Below are 18,594 nucleotides of genomic sequence, written 5' to 3' on the forward strand. Positions count from 1 at the left end.
TGTTTTGTTATCCGGAGAGTTGCAACGCAATCAGTGCATAACCTGCGGCTGTTCACGTCGTTCTGTAAATCTACAGTACCAGGGGGCCGAGATGGGCCGGCCGAGTAAGAAGTTGCCGAAGCGAGGGGCTTCTACGCTGGGCATGGAGCGCATGGTTATCGGCGTGGACGACATGGTGCTTCTGCCGTCCGTGAGCGAGAACGGCATCTTGGAAAACCTCAAGGCGCGGCACGGCGGCGACCAAATCTACACGTTCATCGGGCACGTGTTGGTGTGCGTGAATCCATACAAATGGCTCGACATATACAACGAGAACATGATGCGGTACTACGCGCACAAGCAGCGCATCGACGTGGTGCCCCATGTGTTTGCCACCGCCGAGGAAACGTATCGGACCATGGTGCGTGACGAAGAGAACCAGTGCGTGATCATATCCGGGGAGAGTGGCGCCGGCAAGACGGAAGCTTCCAAGCAGATCCAGAACTACATCGCGGGGATCTCGGGCAGCGGCGAGGGCGTGGACAAGGTCAAGCGAACGTTTCTCGAGTCCAACCCATTGCTGGAAGCGTTCGGGAACGCCAAGACCGTCCGAAACAACAACTCAAGTCGGTTCGGCAAGTACTTTGAGCTGCTTTTTGACGCGGCAGGACGGCCGCAAGGAGGCCACGTCACCAACTACCTGCTGGAGAAATCCCGAATCGTCAAGCCCGGGAAGGGCGAGCGCAACTTTCACATCTTTTACCAGCTTCTCGCGGGGCTCCCGGACGCCGCGCGCACTTCGTTTGGACTTTCCAGCAAAGCTAGCGACTTCCAGTACCTCCGAGCGTCGGGGTGTTATACCGTGGACGACCTGAACGACGCCGACGAGTTCCACGCGACCATGGCCGCCATGCAGCATGTAGGCATCAAGAAGAAGCAAATCGAGTTGGTCGTGCAGATGCTGGCTGGGATTTTGCATCTCGGCAATGTCAACTTTGAACCTGTCCAAGTGCAAAATGCCGAAGGAAGTCGAGTGGCTTTAAATGAAGCTACAGAGTCGTCGTTGGACCTCGCGTGCCGGCACTTGGGACTTACGGCGCCCGAACTCAGTCGCGCGTTCTGCTACAAGTGGCTGCATACCATGGCCCCGGTAGGGAATGATAATATATATATATTTATCTGGTCATGACGAATACTATTCCAACTGCTAGGGCGGGAAAGTCGAGAGCTACGAAGTGCCCCAGAATCCCGACCAGGCCACGAGTCAGCGCGACGCGATCGCCAAGTTTCTGTACGCATCCGTGTTTGATTTCCTAGTCGAGCGCATCAACAATGCACTGGATGTGGACAACACCCTTCACAAAGCGGCCGACTTGGCGAGTATTGGCATCCTCGACATTTATGGGTTTGAGATCTTCGACTCGAACGGGTTTGAGCAGTTTTGCATCAATTATGTCAATGAAAAGCTGCAGCAAATCTTCATCGAGCTCACGTTGCAGTCGGAGCAGGCCGAGTACGCTCGCGAAGGGTACGTCGATAAACGACTTGTATATTTTAACCCAAAATTGAAGACCTTTTTGTACGGATTCGCAAATTCGATTGATTCTTAGTACGGACTTTTGTATGTGGTGGGGATTGGCCTCCTAGTAATTAAATTGTATAATATATATATATTATATATATGAAATATACCTAGTACTAGTAAGAATTTTGATAAGTATCAAAATTATTTAAAAAATAATCCTTTCTTTTTGAGATTCCCAACTGATTTAAAAACAATTGGTATGATCACACTAATTGAAATCACACACGAAGGAGGAAACGTTGAAGTAATATGGTTTCCCGCAATCTGATTGGGCTAAATCCTTTTGCCGATATTCTTGTCCAATTTAAAGTACTACACAACAATAATCCTTGTATATAATCAGAAGCCTATATTATTTGTTTGGGGTAGAATTACATGGACGCCGATTCCGTTCTTCAACAACAAGGTCGTGTGCGACTTGATCGAGGGCAAGGGTCCCCCCCCCGGCATCTTTTTTATTCTGGACGACACGATCAAAACCATGCACAGCCAGCACGGCGACGGCGTGGACCTGACCTTTCTCGAGAAAATGGCTAGAGTGCACAAGGGCCACGCGCACTTTTCCAAGCGCGGACGCCAGTTTGAGATCAAGCACTATGCGGGAAATGTGCAGTACAGTGTGCTCGGGTTTGGGGAAGCCAATAAGGAGAGTCTCACCAACGGTACTTGCGTATATATATACACGATAAAAGGTGGAGATATAACATGGTATTGTTGTGATAGATGTGATGGCGTTGGTGCACCAAAGCTCCAATAAACTGATCCAGTACCTGTTTCATCAGACCAATGAAGAAGGAGATGAGAGTCACCCGGGACGGAAGAAGCTGGCGCTGACCGCGGGCACCAAGATCCGGACGCAGTGCGCGGCGCTTGTGGCGGCGCTCATGGACTGCCAGCCGCATTACGTGCGCTGTATCAAATCTAATGATCGCAAGCAGCCCAACAACATTGACGACAAGCGAGGTGGGTATTTATTACTTAGCGATATTGCCGTTTTACCCAATATTTGGCTAACTTTTGTGCGAATTCTTTGCCAAATCTATCGATCGATTCTACGTTTGGATGTAAGTGTCACCCTAATTTATTAATTCACACACTAATTCTATGTTGAATTGGTCGGATTTGATTGGCTACTTGATTCGTGTTCTAGGTTTTGATTGGTCAATCGATTGTCTGCCGATTTGGTTATTCTGCTCATTCAATTGAGCACCTATACACTCCAACTTCGATATCGACTTGACAATATGATATATGTTGACAATATGATTTATATATATATATATATATATATAGTGCTGCACCAAATCCAGTACTTGGGGCTGCTGGAAAACGTCAAAGTTCGCCGGGCGGGGTACGCGTACCGCGGCGACTACGGCCGTTTCTTAGATCGATTCAAGTGGCTGGCCAAGGAAACATCGCGGGAATTCAGCGGCAAGGACGCGGCGGGATGCAAGTACATCGTGAAGGCGGCTCAGAAGGACATCCCCGCGCTTCAAGATGAAGTCCAGTGGGGCCAGACGATGCTGTTTATCCGGACGCCCGAGGCGTTCTTCGCGCTCGAGAAGCTCCGGGAGCGGACGTTTGGGGTGTTTGTGAGTCGCATTCAGCGGGCGTGGACCAAGTACGCCGGGCGGCGGCACCTGCTGCAGCTGAGCGCCGACATCTCCAAGCTGTACGCCAAGCAGGGCAAGGGCCGGCAACGCGTGAGTTTATACCGACCATTCGACACAGATTACTGCCGAGACAGTCAAGTTCGGGCGGCGATTCTGGCGGTTTTGCAGTACCACGGCGACGACACCTCCAAGTTGCTCTTCTGCGACAACGTTGACAAGATCTCAAAGCTGGGCATCCGACAGCCCAACTTTTACTTGGTCGTTACTGCCTCTGCCATGTACATTTTGGAAGGCCAAGATCCAGCATCATCGGTGGACCCAAAGGCAGTCGTACCGCCGCTCGTGAGCTTACGCCGCCGTCTGCCGCTGTCCGCCATCGAAGGCATCGTCATGTCCCCGTTCGCAGATCCGTTCTTGGTGCTCCGGATCACGCAGACCCCCGTCCTCCCCACACCAGACGTTTCCCACTGGAAGGATAACAAGAGCTCGGCTTCATGTATGGCCACCAACAAGAAGTTCTCGCTCTTTACGAGGCGCCACCACTGCCGCGTCACGGGCAACTTGTACTGCGCCGACGTCGTGTCCAACCTGCACCCGGTGCCCGACCGAGGGTACTAACTACCACCACCACATATGCTGCACCTATACATATATATATATATATATATATATGTGTACATGCGTAGGTGCTACACCCCGGTCCGAGTCGTGGACTCGGTGGTTGGGTATTTTTCCACAGACATGGCCGAGGACGTGTGCTTGGCGTCCGAGAAGAAGACGGAGATCGCCGTCGTGATTGTGAATGCGCTGCGCACCATCTCCATCACATTTGACAAGGCCATTCGACTGCGCACCGCGTCCGTCCTCTCCACGAGTCCGTCGGACACGCTCACGTTTGAGACCGGCGCCGCCACAGCCATCACGGTCCGGCCGGGTACGTGGTTTCGTTGTTATAATTGTTGTTATAACAAACTACTATGACAAATATATTTTGTTATAACTATAGGCAACATCGTCATCACCGTGGCCGCGGCGGACCAAGTGCCCGCGCAGTACCTGGAGGCGCGCAAGAAGCGCGAGCGGAGGCGGAAGAAGCAGCGCGACGCCCAGCGCGCGGCGGACGAAGCCATCCGCACCGCCCGGCGGGAAGTGCGCGAAAAGGAGCGAGAGGAGGAGCGGCTCCGGCGAGTGGCCGAAAAGAAGGCGCGCAAGGCGTCGGAGCGTGCGAAACGATCGAGTTCGGGGGGCAACCTCGCCACGAACGGCGCCAACGTCCGGAAATTTGGCGAACAACTTGCTCTACCGCAGAGCAACGCCACCTCGGAGCTGGCCGCGGCGTTGGCGCGTCGACGGGGGAATTGACGGACCAAGTGCTTGCAGTATTGTTGGCGCGATAAGGTTTTAGCAATATTTTAAAGTATTTGCGCTGGTCTGGATGATGCCAAGTGATAAATAAATCTATCAGAAAGCTTGCAAAGTTTTGTGATTTCTCCAAGTTCCCAAAGTCAGGTATATAATAACTGACACCACATGTATTTATCCTGAAAATTTTCCACGAATATTACAAATGTAGAGCCAGGACAAGTTAAGGTAAAAATACGCCGATTTGGCGTATTTTTATTTCTGTAAAACCTATAAAATGTGAGGTCCAAAACCGCTCCATAGAAATATTCAAATGACTAATTTACAAGTAAAAAAGCTCTATAAATCGATAGTTTAGCGCACGACAAATCGACTAATAGAAGCTTAACGGTGGAATTCGCAAAACTAGACAAAATATGTTGAGGCCAAACTCGACTAAAGTGGCTGACCTTACTTCTGATTATTATTGTGCTCATCGGATTAGAGCATGTTTTGAGTAAGATTTTAAGCTTATTCAGTGTATGGTATATACATTTGAGGATGAACATTTGCACTGGTACGTGTTGGGTCGAACTATACTAATCGATGATTGGTTGCAATTACCCCGTAAGTGCAAAGTGATTGGCTAAGGGTGGGTCTGGATCACGCTCAAATTTCCGCCCACTCTATATTTTGAAAATTTGGTTCAAAGTGATTTGAAAAATTTGATTGTAACTGTATGATTTCGATAGAATACTCAGTTATTGCCAACTTTCATACAAAGAAGTCCCTTGAACCTCTTTTCCTTTTTTTGCAAAAATCGCGATATTGGCAAAATATTGAATTCACTGTCGAGATTTTTTTTCATTTTTTCCGAATTCTGAGAAATAGCCAAGATATAGCCCCTTTTTACACCCTAAGACATTCTCAAAATACATTTGTCAAATTCATTCCATTCTACTCGGAAGTCCAAATTGGAACGGATTTGACAATACCCAATCAGAGTACATTATGCACTGAGGCACCAAGTTCCCAATGCACCACCAATATGCAACTTATAATATCCCATATAAATACCAAGCTACTTTCAAAATGACGACTAAACACAAAGGAAACATGATCTTGGCTGTATTCAGGAGTACGATGAATCGCTGAGTATAATTTGTTAGAGTGGTGGTGCAGCCAACAATTTTCAGCAGAGCTCGCTATCCGTATCCGCATATATCGCTTCTTTGTCGAAAATGCCACAGCTCTCGGAGAGAGAGGCCGTCCTTGATGACTTGGATAGGATGATACGAATCATTTTGCAAAAATTACAGGCTTCAGATGATGGGCACCGTAAGTTGGACAAATCACCTGAAATTTCTGGAGGCTGGCGGGAAATCGTGAACGTAGAATTGCAGTGGGAGAAACTCATAATAGATGATACTGCTCTGTTCAAGAGAATTGTTGGATTTGGCAAAAGCAAATGTCCAAGAATTGTTGGATTTGCTAACTTGCTTTAAGTATACTTGCATAACCTTAAAAGAATAGGACAGAGGAGTATTTTTGATTGAAAAACTGAAAAGAATGAAGTTAAAACGAGTATTTAATGCTATTGCATTTTGTAACACGTACTTGTAGCTAACTGTAAACAAATGTTAACGAATGTATTAATAAATAGCAAAACTCTAAACCTGAACTCGAAAAACCCACTTTAACTTTGACGAATTGCCGCCGAACTTTTTGACCACATACATCACTCCAAGTTTTCGACGAAGATGTCTTTACACGTCAGATCCGAATATTTCGCAAGTGGTTAATTCGAAATCGCACCTCAGGCATCGGAGTTTCGTAGGTTTCGTCGAAATTCAACCTAAAGGAAAGCTTGGTAAAATCCCTTCAACCCCATAAATTTTAAGCGCAAAACATAGAACGCAATGTGTAGAGTGTGTTCCATGATTATTGAAAGTTTACTCGTTCAAAGTCACAAAGGATCGCCAAACGTTCATTTGTCAAGATCCGTGCGTTTGGGCAAAACGAATGTATTAATACTCCTATTACTGTACTGTACTGTAATAGTACTTCGAAGCATTGGTTAATTCCTCCATAACTTTCACCATGTATTTCTTTTCAGATCTGAAGGTATATAAGAATAGAGGAGGAATCAGTTCATCGGGTGAGGGGTTTTATTATCATTACAACGGGATATTAAAATAGATATAGTTGTCTCAAATTTCGCTCCTGTCATACATTCTGAACAAATTAATATACTTAGAACTGCGAAATTTAAATAAAAAATAGTTCTGCACTCAGGCCAAAATTTATAATAATATGAGCGGGAGTTCTGAAAGTCAAGTAGTGCGTACTACCGTAACATTTTCTTTGCAAGTTTTTAAAAATTCGAGCTGTTTTATTTTCAATTCGTGCCAATTCGACCCAAGCAAATGTTTGGATTCTCCATGTTGCGAAGGCACATAAGTCTATCACCATTCACGTTTAGCCTTCAAAACTGGGGATTCATTATCTTTCATTCAAGACGAAGCGATTAAGAAAAGAATGAGCTAAATCCGACCAGTATTTGAAAAATAAAGATCCATTTAGCCCAATCCCACAGTAAGTCATGGCTGTCTACAGTGAATAGGGCAGTACCAGTAGGCAGGAGCAGACAACAGTACTGAATTGAGCACCAGAAGGGAGAACTGGAAGTGAATTAATTTTAAATCACTTTCGGTTCTCGCTACAGTATACTTCTGACTGCAATGAAATAGCCAATCAAAACTAGACTATGATTGGCCACGACATCCTATGACGTTCCATGATCAGATATCTGTACTGACTTCTACCTGAGGAAACGACTCTAATAGGCACACAAATCTCCTACACAGATATCATAGCAGACGATGCTACTGTACCTGACTCACAGGACAATTGGGGCGTTCTCTACACAGTGTAACAGAACAGGGTGTCCTGACGGATACAGAAATGTAAACAAATGTTAGCGAATGTTAACATATGTCAACTACCAACAGTACGTATATCTATTTTGCTCAGGATATTGATATTGTCTACTAGTAACTGTAAGTTAATCGATTCGAAATTGAAGCCCTCAGCAGAATCAAATGTCTTAGCACCGCCTAAGCCAATCAAATCACGTCTTGTCGAATTTTTGCTACTACGTAGTAAGTAATCCAAACGTTTGATTCGGCCCAGATTGGGCAAAACCACATATATACTAATCGTTGTATTGTATAGTTTGTATACGTTTAAATCAGATCAAATGGATTCGAATGCTATTTGGACTCGCAAGTCCAAATTTGGGTGTGAAATGCACAATACGAAAACGTACTATAACGTTAGTACTAGTATTCGTTAAACTTCATATGGCAGTTATTCACCCTTTATCCTCACGATTCCCACAGCCTCCAGCTCTATGTACATATCCGGTACCTACTCTCGCGATCTCCTGGAGCATTTTCTGCCAGTAGTTTCTGAGGCATCCAGACACACGTTTTGGAAGAACTCCACGTTTTAAACATTCACGCTTTTTCCTTGCAAAATAGGCGATTTCAGACTAAAGATTAAATCGTCGAAAAATAGGCGTTTTGTGACGCCGTAAGATTATATCGTCGAGTGTTGTAGTATGTTACAACGCCAGTGGAACTCGGTGTAGTGCACTCCAATCTGGTCTTTCGCATAGTGTGTCTTGATGCGGGAGCTGACGTGGAACCAGACTTTTGGTAGCAACATTATGCAGCGTCGAGAGCGTTCCCTTCTGCCCACTAGTCTGTCGCAGTCCGTTCCCCTTCTGCCCACTTATAATCTATCGCAGTCCCTGTACACGGAAACAGACGAACATGAAATTTCAAGCCAATGTGCCCGATATGACTGCAAAAGACCTGATTTGACCCTGCCAACAAATTTGGCAAAGTGCAGGGACATTTCAAAAGTGTGAAGGTTCTGACATGCATATGCCAGGAGAGGTGATGTTGCTATTACGACTTGTGACCTACTACATTCGTAATTCAATTCCATTTCAATATCTTTGACTTGTAATGGTTATGAATATAAAACTTTCGTCGTGAACGGATGTCACGCCACCCTGTCAACCCTCTGATGCGTCATAAGTGGACGCTTTTGTTATTAATACTAGTACAACGTAGTACTCTGCAGCATATCCTTGACTCGTGTGCTATTGCTGCGTAACCCTACTAGTAGATCTACTAGTATATGCATACGCAACTACTAGTACATCCATCGATCTCGTCCGCGAGTTCTGTATTCTTAGCTCCATCACCTCCGCCGCCATTTCCAGCGTTCTCCATCTTGCTTATCATTGGCTGCCTTTCGCTCGTCTCTGGCCCTATTTGGGTGTAACACATCGCATTCTACGTTGGGTGCGTGTTTCACGCAGTGAAACTTTGTACGTTTTGATTGGATAAAATACCAGCTTTTTCACGAATTTATTCTCACATTGTAGCATAATACTGGCATGGGATTGGCTATTAATCAGCGAATGCCATGTGAGATTCAAAACACGCACCAAATCGGCCGAGCCCCTACCGAAAGTAAAAAACGCTCGGGTCGATGACCAACCTACCGCCGCATTTGGCGACCAAGCCCACTGACGACGCAAGTGCTGCTGCTACTGCTGCGATGGCAGTCCGAATGGAACACATCACGGAATGGATAGGCGGAACGGTCAACATGCGTATCGAGGGAGACCTCCTCGCGATCCTTAAGGACGGACAGGTCCTTTGCAAGCTCGCCAACTCTTTGAACGCATCCATCCACATCAACAAGCTCAAGACGACATTCCACTGCAAGGAGAACATCACGGCGTTTCTGCAGTGGGTGCATCGTATGGAAGTCCCCGAACAAGACATCTTCGCGGCGGACGACTTGCTGTGGGGGAACGACCTCTCGATCATCCTCCGCACCCTTTCTGCTCTCTACAACATGTTCGCAGAAGAAATCCGCGCCTCCATCCGGTATACCCAGAGCGAGGCGTCGTATCGGTCCAACAGCGTCGTATCTGATGGATGGTCCAGCGACGACTCTGGCTTGGGAGACCTCCATGACGACAGCGCCGACGAAGACCACGCCGACATTGCCGAGAGCATCTTCGTTCGAGAGAACCGGTCGTCCTCCAAGTTTGCCGCGTTCATGCGTCAAATCCCCGACGCTGCGAACTCGCCTCCACAAAGCAAAATGTCTGCTTTCTTGGCCAAGACGCCAGTTGTGCCGCCGGTCGTGATCTCCGCGCCGCCGTCACGGAAAAAGTCGGTCGAGTCCAACATGCCGAGGAACGAGTCGGTCGAAACCAGATCGACGAACTCGTCCGTGGTCGACACAGCTCCATCCCCCATGCATCATCACATGACCAAGCCTAAGGGGCCCCCGAAGACCTTTGCGAGAAGTCCCACCATCCGAGAACCAGTCAAAGCAACTTCGTCGCCCGTCGCGACGCCCGCCCTCATGTCCGCCGACCCGCGGACCAATCTGGCCAATCTGATCATGCAAACCGTACCGCTCAGAGTTTCGCCGGCAAAGGACGACGATGATGAAATGATGACGCCGCCGTCGTCACCTAAAGTGCACATTCCCCTGCAAACCCCCAAATCCAGCCACGTCATCCCTCACCAAGTTGCACCACCACCCAAAGCAACGTCCATTCCACCCAAACCAACGTTCATTCCACCCAAAGCAACGTTCATTCCACCCAAAGCATCGTTCATTCCACCCAAACCAACGTTCATTCCACCCAAAGCAACGCCCATTCCACCCAAAGTGGCCACTCCGTCGTCAGCTGGTCCGTCCCCGTCTACCCCAGCCAAACCAGTCAACAAACTGGCTGGTTTCTTGGCCAAAGTCCCCAGTGCATCCGTGTCCGTCCCGCCCGCCGCCCCCGTGTCCAAACTCGCGGCGTTCATGTCATCCCCGTCCACATTCCGCCCTTCGAACCCCCCCACTCCACCACCAACTGCCCCCTCCGTCGTGAGAAAAGCCAAGCCAGCATTTCGATGCCCGCGTTCGTCGCAGTCGTTCCGGTGGGTCACCCGGCGCCGGACGTACGCGCCTCTGTACCCGCCCAAGTTTGACAAGGAAGCGAAACGTCAGGAGTTCATGACCGTCCAAGCGGCCGTCAAAGCTGAGCTCAAGACGAATCACGCGTCAAAGGGCGCCAAGAACGCCCCCGCCTGCGTACCCGGCATGCTGTGCTACATTCCGGACGACACCGAGACGTGGGTGCTGGCCGAAATCGAGTCGGTGGACGCCCGGCGCAAGCACGTTCGTGTCAAAGTTGCTCATGACTCGAGCAACCGCACCATCGATCTCAAGGACGCCGACGTGATCCGGGCCATCGGAGGCACGCAGGCGACCGAGATCGACGCGCTGCCTCTGGCCATTGCGCACCACGAAGGCGTCGAGGACATGCGGAACCTGCGCTTTCTGAACGAACCGTCCATCCTATACAACCTCAAGAGTCGCTTCGAAGCTGCCCAACCTTGTACGACGATCGTCTTGTATGCTTTTGTATGGGATCTAACCACCAGTCTTGTGTAGATACGTACACGAACGACATTGTGATCGCCGTGAATCCGTACCAGTGGCTCCCGGCGCTCTACTCGGATGCGTTGCATGACAAGTATCTCCGCAACGCCAAGGAATCCCTGCCGCCCCACGTGTACGCGACGTCCACCCGCGCATACAAGCACATGATGAAGCCAGGGAAAGTGCGCAATCAGAGCATCCTCGTGAGCGGCGAGAGCGGTGCCGGCAAGACCGAGACGACCAAGATCCTAATGCATCACGTCGCCGCCATCGCCGGGGGGCGGCAAGACGCGACCATCGCCCGGGTCATCGACGTCAACCCGCTGCTCGAGTCGTTCGGGAATGCCAAAACCACGAGAAACGACAACTCGAGTCGGTTCGGCAAGTTCACGCAGCTCCAATTTGACCTTAAAGGCACGCTCCAAGGCGGCCGATGCGAGACTTACCTGCTGGAGAAGTCCAGAGTCGTGTCCTTTGCAGATGGAGAGCGCAACTACCACATCTTTTACCAGGTATCGACTTGGACTGTGATACATTGGGTGTATTGATTCGTATGTATTGTCCTTTCGAGTGACATTTCATTGTGTTGTGGCAAAGTGGTTTCTCGTTGGAATTTAAATCAATTTGATTGGCTACCTCATATGAGCTCACATTATTAGCCAATCAAAACCTTCTCTATGAAATTCAACCAATCAGATCGATTGTGGATGAGTTTGGTCGGCGCGATTCGATCCCCAAATTTGTATCAAATCGACAATATATTGATTGTCCTTTTACCCCAATATTTGGTTGACTTTTGTGCAGATTCTTTGCCAAATTGAACGATCAATTCTTTGAATGGACGTTTTCAATGTTGAAGTGGATTTGATTGGCTACTGGATTCGCGATCAGGGTTTTGATTGGTCTATCGTTTGTCTGTTGATGTTTGCTGCTGCTAATCGAATATATTTGTTTGCTTATTGTGAACTTAGCTCTTGACGGGATTGCCGGCCCAAGATCAGAAGAAGCTGCATCTGGACCCTTCTCACGCGTATCGATACACTGGCGATGTGCGGGACATGCACATAGACGGCATGGACGACGCCGCGTGGCTCCAGAAGACGGAAAAGGCCCTTGGGCTTATCGACATGAACGCGACTTTTCGATGGTTTGTACTATAAACTACTACTATATACACGGACGTGTTGAGTTTATACATGTATAATAGGACGTTGTACACGGTCCTGGCTGGGATTTTGCACTTGGGGGAAATCACGTTTGTCGCTACGTCCGAGACCACGTCGGCGGTGGACAAGAACCGAAATAACGCGTTGAACCAAGTGTCGGACCTGCTGGGGCTCCCAGTGGACACGATGGAGCAAGCGTTTTGCAACCGCACGATCGCTTCGAACCGGGAAAGCGTGACTGTTCCGTTGAACGCGATCGAAGCCGCCGAGAACAGAGACGCGCTGGCCAAAGCCATCTACGCCAACATGTTTGAGTGGCTGGTGCAGCGAATCAATGCGGCGATTGCAGTGGACTTGACGAGCGGGACCGAGATTGGCGTGCTCGACATCTTTGGGTTTGAGGACTTCAAGCACAACGGGTTTGAGCAGTTTTGCATCAACTATGCCAACGAAAAGCTGCAGCAAAAGTTCGTCAAGGACGTCTTCTCGACCGTGCAAGACGAGTACGTGCGCGAAGGCCTGGCGTGGGACCACATTCAGTTTGCAGACAACCAGGACATTTTGAACGTGATTGAAGGCAAAATGGGCATCATAAACCTCATGAACGACCACCTTCGCCAGCCCCGGGGCACGGAAGAGGCGCTGGTCAACAAGTTCCGGACGAACGCCAAGGACACGGGCGTGATTGCGTTTGCTAAGGTCAAGCGTACGCAGTTTACTGTCAAGCATTATGCCGGCGCCGTCACCTACGAAACGGTTGGGTTCATGGAGAAACATCGGGACGCGCTGCTGCCGGATCTGCTCACGCTGGTGCAAACTAGCTCGATGGCATTTGTCGTTGATTTGTTCTTGAGCGACGACGACAATGACACGACGTCCAGCTCGGGGAGTTCGTCCCCGAGGGAGCCAACAGTGGTCCCGCCCGTGATCCAAGCATGGAACCTCCGGCGCAAAGGAAGTCCGGTTAGCACAAAGCCAGAGGATACAGTGGACAAAGCGTTTGGGGGTCGACGGAAGGCCGTGCCTCCGAAAACGCTGGGGCAGCAGTTCAAGACATCTCTTTCCAAGCTCATGGACACGATCGAAGCGACAAACGTCCACTACGTCCGGTGTATCAAACCGAACGCGGTCAAGTCCCCCACAGACTTTAACAAGCCCATGGTCGTGGCCCAGCTGCGGTCTGCCGGCGTCATCGACGCCATCCGCATCTCCCGAGCGGGGTACCCGAGCCGGCTGTCGGCCAAAGAACTGGCGACGCGGTACGCGCTCATGTTTCCGCCGTCGATGGTCGGAAAAGGAAAGAGTGTGGACGACACATGTGCGATGGTGCTGGCCAAGATGGGCTTCCAAAAGCCAGTCGAGTACCAGATGGGCAAGTCGCTCGTGTACTTCAAGGCGGGGGTGCTCGAGGAGCTTGAGACGCTCAAGTCGGACTTTGAGTACCAACAGGCCACGATCGTTCAAAAGGTCGTGCTCGGGTTTCTGGCGCGGCGCAAGTTTGGCCGGCAGCTGCGGGCGGCGGTGACCCTGCAAGCGTTTGGGCGGCGGGTGCTGGAGCAGAGCTACCTTCGCCGGATGAGGCACGCTATCGTGTCCGTGCAAGTGAGGTTCCGCCACCGCAAACAGCATCTAGCGTTTATGGCCAAGAGAAACGAAGCGAGAGAAGCAGATGCAAACGCTAGAGCCGCAGACGAAAGGGCAGAAGCAGCGGCGGCACTCTTTGCGGCCAAGATGGAGGAGCGAGGAGAACAAGAGGACGTGCCGCTGGTCGTGGGTCGCAAACCACTTATGCTGCCACCCAAGTTAGACGAGTCCAACTGGAACGAGCCGTCGCCTCGGTCCAGCCAGTCGACCCCGCTGACGTCCCCAGAAGCTGCCACGTCAGAGGAGAGTTTTGGCAGCGCCCTGAGCCGCGCCAAACAGGCCGAGGTGGATGCTAATGCGCTGATGAAGAGGTCCGACGCGATGCTGGCCGCCAACAAATCGTTTGAAGGGGAAGTGGAGCAACTTCGAGAGCAACTGGACCGACTGGCCAAAGAGAATGAACGGCTGCGAATGCTGCTCAAGGAGCACAAGATCAACCCCGACGCGGCCTCCCCTGGCAAACGGTCGTAAGGGATCTAGTATTTAATAGAACGAACGCACCATGTATTATTTGTAGTAATTACGATATATATATAATATATGTACAGTGTCACACATCAAGCGTATGTAGTAGTGCTATAATATCTATGACGTTTGGGTGTGGGCCACGAGCGAGGCAAATAAACTCGCTCGTCGCTTGAGCAAGTTCTTTGGCGAATCGAACTCGACGGCCGACCCTCGGTCCATGACGAGAATGCGGTCGCTGTCCATGATCGTGTGCAGGCGGTGGGCGATGGTGATGCACGTGCAGTCGCAGAACACCTCGCGGAGGCTCCGCTGGACGGATCTGTCCGTGTCTGGGTCGACGGAGGCCGTGGCTTCGTCCATCAAGATCACCCGGGACCGCTTGAGCAAGGCCCGGGCGATGCACATGAGCTGCCGCTCCCCGACGCTGAAGTTGCCTCCGTCCACAACATCGTCGAGGCTCGAGGCCGGCATCTGGACGCGCTTGAGTGCCGCCCACAGCGCCTCGTCATTGTACATGTGAAACGGATCCACGTTGGACCTCAACGTGCCGGAAAAGAGCACCGGGTCCTGCGGGATGATGGAGATTTTCTCCCTTAGGTCGTGCAGCCCAATGGCGGAAATGTCCACGTCGTCCAGCGTGATGCGGCCGCCGTGGACTTCGGCCAGTCGCATGAGCGCCACGACCAAACTCGACTTGCCGGCCCCCGTCCGTCCCACGACACCGACCTTTTCCCCACCTTGGATCGTGCAAGACAGATTGCGCAGGACGCGAGGCATGCCAACGCGATATCGCAGATCTACGGATTCAAACACAATCCGACCTAAAAGTCGTCCGAATTAGTTGAAAAATTGCTTGCAAAATGGGCAGACTGGAGATACCGTGCTGGGGCCACTGTGGCGGCGGCGGCACGAGGCTCCGCAGAGGACGCTCGGTCGGCATGGCAGCATAAGCTTGAACGCGCTCGACGCTGACCATCTGGGTCTGCAGCTGGCTCAAGTACCTCACCGACATGTTGAGGGCTGGCGTGACGCTGAAGGCGTACGTCAGTGACACGCCAGCTAGACCTGCAAACGCAGCGGACGTGTGGCTGTGGTTCAGCACGACAAACAGCGTGGCAAAGGACGCCACCAACGCTCCTACGTGTTAGTTAGCATTAGATGACTCGAATAAGGGGTGGCATACCAGACACTTCGAGGCGTAGCCCGAGCCAGCAGTTGGCCGAGAAATTCAAGAAATACGCGCGCTGGTTGCAGTCCAGGAGGTCCATGTATCGTTTCTGAAACGACCTTTCGACTTTGTAGGCGCGGATGGTGGGGAGGCCGTCGAGGGTTTCTGCGGTCAGCGCGTAGATGGGCGACCGCGAGATGGACTCGAGGCGCTGCAGTTCGCGGGAGGTCTTGACAAAGAAGCGCTGCGACGCGGCATAGAAGCACACGAGGGGCACCAGCGCCGTGACGAACCACGGAGTCACGACGACGATCGTGGCCAGAGTGGCCGCCACGCTGCAGAGGGTGGAGAGGACGTTGACCCACGTGCTTGGGATGTCTTCGTCCACGGCGTACATATCTTTGGACATCCGGTTGATGATGCGGCCCAGGGGGGTCGTGTCGAAGAAGTGCATGGGCGCTCGGAGCACCTGGGTAAACATGGCGGAAAACAGCGCGCGACTGGCCTGCAGCCCCGCGAGGTACAAGCCCAGCACGCGGAGGTAAATGAGGAGTGCAAATGCAAAGTTGAGACCGATAAACACAAACAGTGCTTGGCGGTGGCTACGGACATCCAACCGCTGGTCTTGGTCGGACCAATAGCTGAGCCACAACGTGGCAGCGACGTTCGTGGCTTGAGCGAGCACGAACACAGCGAGCACCCGAGCGGCCACATAGGGGCCCCCACATGATTGAATCCAGTTTTCAAACACGGACCAGGGGACGTCCCCCGTGGACCGATCTTCGCCAGACATCAGTGAACACGCCTTGTCAGCCACCTCGCTCGACGGGACTCTCACCAAGGCGTGGCCTGGAGTCGTCCCAAATTCATCGTCGTTGGGTTCGTTATCCTCGGTCTGGGATTCTGGCGCGTCGGATTCCTTGAAATTCGCCACCATACCTGCCAAATAGCCCTCCGGCATTTGAACGAGATGGGCGAACGAGTCGTGTTCGACGACGCGGCCTTGACTGAGTACCAACACCGAGTCGCATTGGGGAAGCACTTGGAGGTTGTTGGTCACCATCACAACGAGTTTACCGCCCAAGAAACCGCGAATGCACTCGCGGAATATCGTGGCTCCAACGTGAGCATCCACAGCAGCCAGCACGTCGTCGAGGAGGTAAATGTCGGCGTCCTGATAGACCGCTCGAGCGAGGGCCACGCGCGTGCGCTGTCCACCGCTTAAGTTGATGCCCCGCTCGCCGATTTCAGTGAGGTCTCCCCCGGGCAACACCCGGAGGTCCGCTTCGAGGCAGCACACCCCGACAGCAGCGGTGTAGCGTCCGTATTCATATGGCAAGCCAAAGCAAATGTTGTCTCGCAAGGTGGCGTTTTGAATGAACGGCTGTTGGGAAACATAAGCCACCGACCCCCGCATCGACACGGTCCCTACAAAGACTAGGGTTACAATGATAACGCAATAAGGAAAGACCACCTTTGGTGCACGGCGCGTCGCCCAAAAGCCCAGACAAAAGCGTCGACTTGCCACTGCCCACGCCCCCCACCACGGCGCAAATGCCTTGGGTTTGCATTTGAAACGACACGTCGGACACTGTGTCGTCCAAGGCCGAGGCACGGCGTTTGGGCAAAACCGGTTGTTCCCATGAGAAAGCCGCCCGCTCCAAGAGGATACCAGTGGCTTCCAGGGCTCCAGACCCCACCGGAGTGCGTTCGGCCTCCAGAAGAAATGCCTGAAGGCGCTGAAAACTCACAGAGGCTTCGACGATGGCGTTGATCACAGTGGGCAGCACGAAGAGCGGAAATCGCATGATGGCGAAGAGTGACAGAGACGTTAACGCTGTGGACGTGTCCATCGAGTGCCCGAGTACTACATATGTGGTGAAGGTTGCGATGGTCACTAATGACGGCACCCCGTTGAATAGTGACGTCGACGCAGTGCGGGCCAAGAGGTACGACGTCAGCTGTCGCAGCTCGTCCGTGCGAAAAGCGGCCACTCGAGCGGCGAAATTGGTTTCCCACGCTTGCAACTTGAGCACTTTGATGCCGCCGAGGACTTCATAGCACATTTTGACCCGGCTGTCCTTGACTTGCATGAGCTGTTTCTGCAGAGTCCGCATCACGCGAGTGATGCAAATGGTCACGGGGGTCACCACCAAAATCACGGCAATGCCTGCAAAAGCAGCTGGACCCACTTGAAGGTACAGCAAAACGCACGACGTGATAATGAGGAATGGGCCATACCTACCGCCACCACTACAGTAAACGACGAGATGAACAATGTAAATTTGTACCAGATAGCATGGAGATGCCCCAGGAGGTCCTGGAGTCGCTGGGCGTCAATCGACATGAGGTTTGTAATCTCGCCTACGGAACGACCGGCCATGGCCCCCGCAGAGAGCACGAGGCTTTTGCGGTAGACTGCAGTGACAATGGCGGAGCGGAAGAGCAAGCCCGTCTCAAACACAAAGTACATGTAGTTGCGAAAGCAAAACGATTGGAAGATCCCGCCCACAAAGATGAGCGCTACGTATACCAATCCGTCGGAAAGGGCGGCGTCTGGTGTGAGGAGGAAGGCAATCACACGTTGCAGCACGAACGGTCCGATGAACTGGAGGGCATCGCGTACGAAGCGCAGGACTCCTGCGGCGACGAATTTCGCCCCAAATGCACGGAAGAGAGCTGACGCCAGGCTGGGTGAAGCCTTCCGGAGCTCCATGTCCCAGCATGCCGAGAATCGCGCGGAGGCAGCGTCGGCGCGCAAGTCCGGGTTGAGTTGGAACAAGTCGTCCATCTCGAGCGGTCGGCGGTTGCCGAGGTCCATGAGGGGATTCATCCACGTGAACAGCATGGACGAAAGACATCCCTTCTTCTCCGGGCACGAGTCACTCAGTGATGCGGTCCTCGACAGTAATGGCCGCTGCTGCTCCATCTGAATCACGAAAGGTCACACGAATAATGTTGGTCACTGGATTCGAGTTCTGATTGGACAAGAAAAGGGTGCGTACGAGACACATACGGTTAACCACACCTTATCCGTACGCCATTTGAGAGGATCCATTTTGACATTTCACATGTCAGTAAGCAAGACTCGAAAGA

The 18,594-nt window shown here is 51.5% G+C and overlaps 3 protein-coding genes across 3 annotated transcripts; 2 read left to right on the forward strand and 1 right to left on the reverse strand.

Annotated features, from left to right (window-relative positions):
* Positions 1-45: 45 nt before the first annotated feature.
* Positions 46-4,653, forward strand: H257_06448 (hypothetical protein). Its single transcript, XM_009831659.1, has 7 exons — positions 46-1,129; positions 1,191-1,507; positions 1,934-2,226; positions 2,288-2,527; positions 2,858-3,788; positions 3,864-4,111; positions 4,184-4,653. The coding sequence occupies exons 1-7, from the start codon at positions 92-94 to the stop codon at positions 4,537-4,539; spliced, it is 3,423 nt and encodes a 1,140-aa protein (XP_009829961.1). The 5' UTR covers positions 46-91; the 3' UTR covers positions 4,540-4,653.
* Positions 4,654-9,075: 4,422 nt separating this feature from the next.
* Positions 9,076-14,456, forward strand: H257_06449 (hypothetical protein). Its single transcript, XM_009831660.1, has 4 exons — positions 9,076-11,008; positions 11,065-11,564; positions 12,024-12,199; positions 12,260-14,456. Exons 1-4 carry the CDS (start codon positions 9,085-9,087, stop codon positions 14,331-14,333), a joined length of 4,674 nt encoding a protein of 1,557 aa, XP_009829962.1. The 5' UTR covers positions 9,076-9,084; the 3' UTR covers positions 14,334-14,456.
* Positions 12,593-18,441, reverse strand: H257_06450 (hypothetical protein). The gene is made up of 5 exons (XM_009831661.1): positions 17,790-18,441; positions 16,973-17,739; positions 15,514-16,926; positions 15,210-15,467; positions 12,593-15,151 (listed from the first exon to the last, which is right to left on the reverse strand). The coding sequence occupies exons 1-5, from the start codon at positions 18,425-18,427 to the stop codon at positions 14,448-14,450; spliced, it is 3,780 nt and encodes a 1,259-aa protein (XP_009829963.1). The 5' UTR covers positions 18,428-18,441; the 3' UTR covers positions 12,593-14,447.
* Positions 18,442-18,594: the final 153 nt, after the last annotated feature.

Source organism: Aphanomyces astaci, assembly GCF_000520075.1.
Source record: "Aphanomyces astaci strain APO3 unplaced genomic scaffold supercont1.12, whole genome shotgun sequence".
Lineage (NCBI taxonomy): Eukaryota > Oomycota > Saprolegniomycetes > Saprolegniales > Verrucalvaceae > Aphanomyces > Aphanomyces astaci.

Coding starts and splice junctions, on each gene's coding strand:
- H257_06448 (XM_009831659.1), top strand. CDS start 92: ATGGGCCGGCCGAGTAAGAAGTTGCCGAAGCGAGGGGCTTCTACGCTG. Junction 1,508..1,933: donor GCCGAGTACGCTCGCGAAGG/GTACGTCGATAA, acceptor TGTTTGGGGTAG/AATTACATGGACGCCGATTC. Junction 2,227..2,287: donor TAAGGAGAGTCTCACCAACG/GTACTTGCGTAT, acceptor TTGTTGTGATAG/ATGTGATGGCGTTGGTGCAC.
- H257_06449 (XM_009831660.1), top strand. CDS start 9,085: ATGACCAACCTACCGCCGCATTTGGCGACCAAGCCCACTGACGACGCA. Junction 11,009..11,064: donor CTTCGAAGCTGCCCAACCTT/GTACGACGATCG, acceptor AGTCTTGTGTAG/ATACGTACACGAACGACATT. Junction 11,565..12,023: donor ACTACCACATCTTTTACCAG/GTATCGACTTGG, acceptor TTGTGAACTTAG/CTCTTGACGGGATTGCCGGC.
- H257_06450 (XM_009831661.1), bottom strand. CDS start 18,427: ATGGAGCAGCAGCGGCCATTACTGTCGAGGACCGCATCACTGAGTGAC. Junction 17,740..17,789: donor GGGCATCTCCATGCTATCTG/GTACAAATTTAC, acceptor TGGTGGCGGTAG/GTATGGCCCATTCCTCATTA. Junction 15,152..15,209: donor GCCACAGTGGCCCCAGCACG/GTATCTCCAGTC, acceptor GACGACTTTTAG/GTCGGATTGTGTTTGAATCC.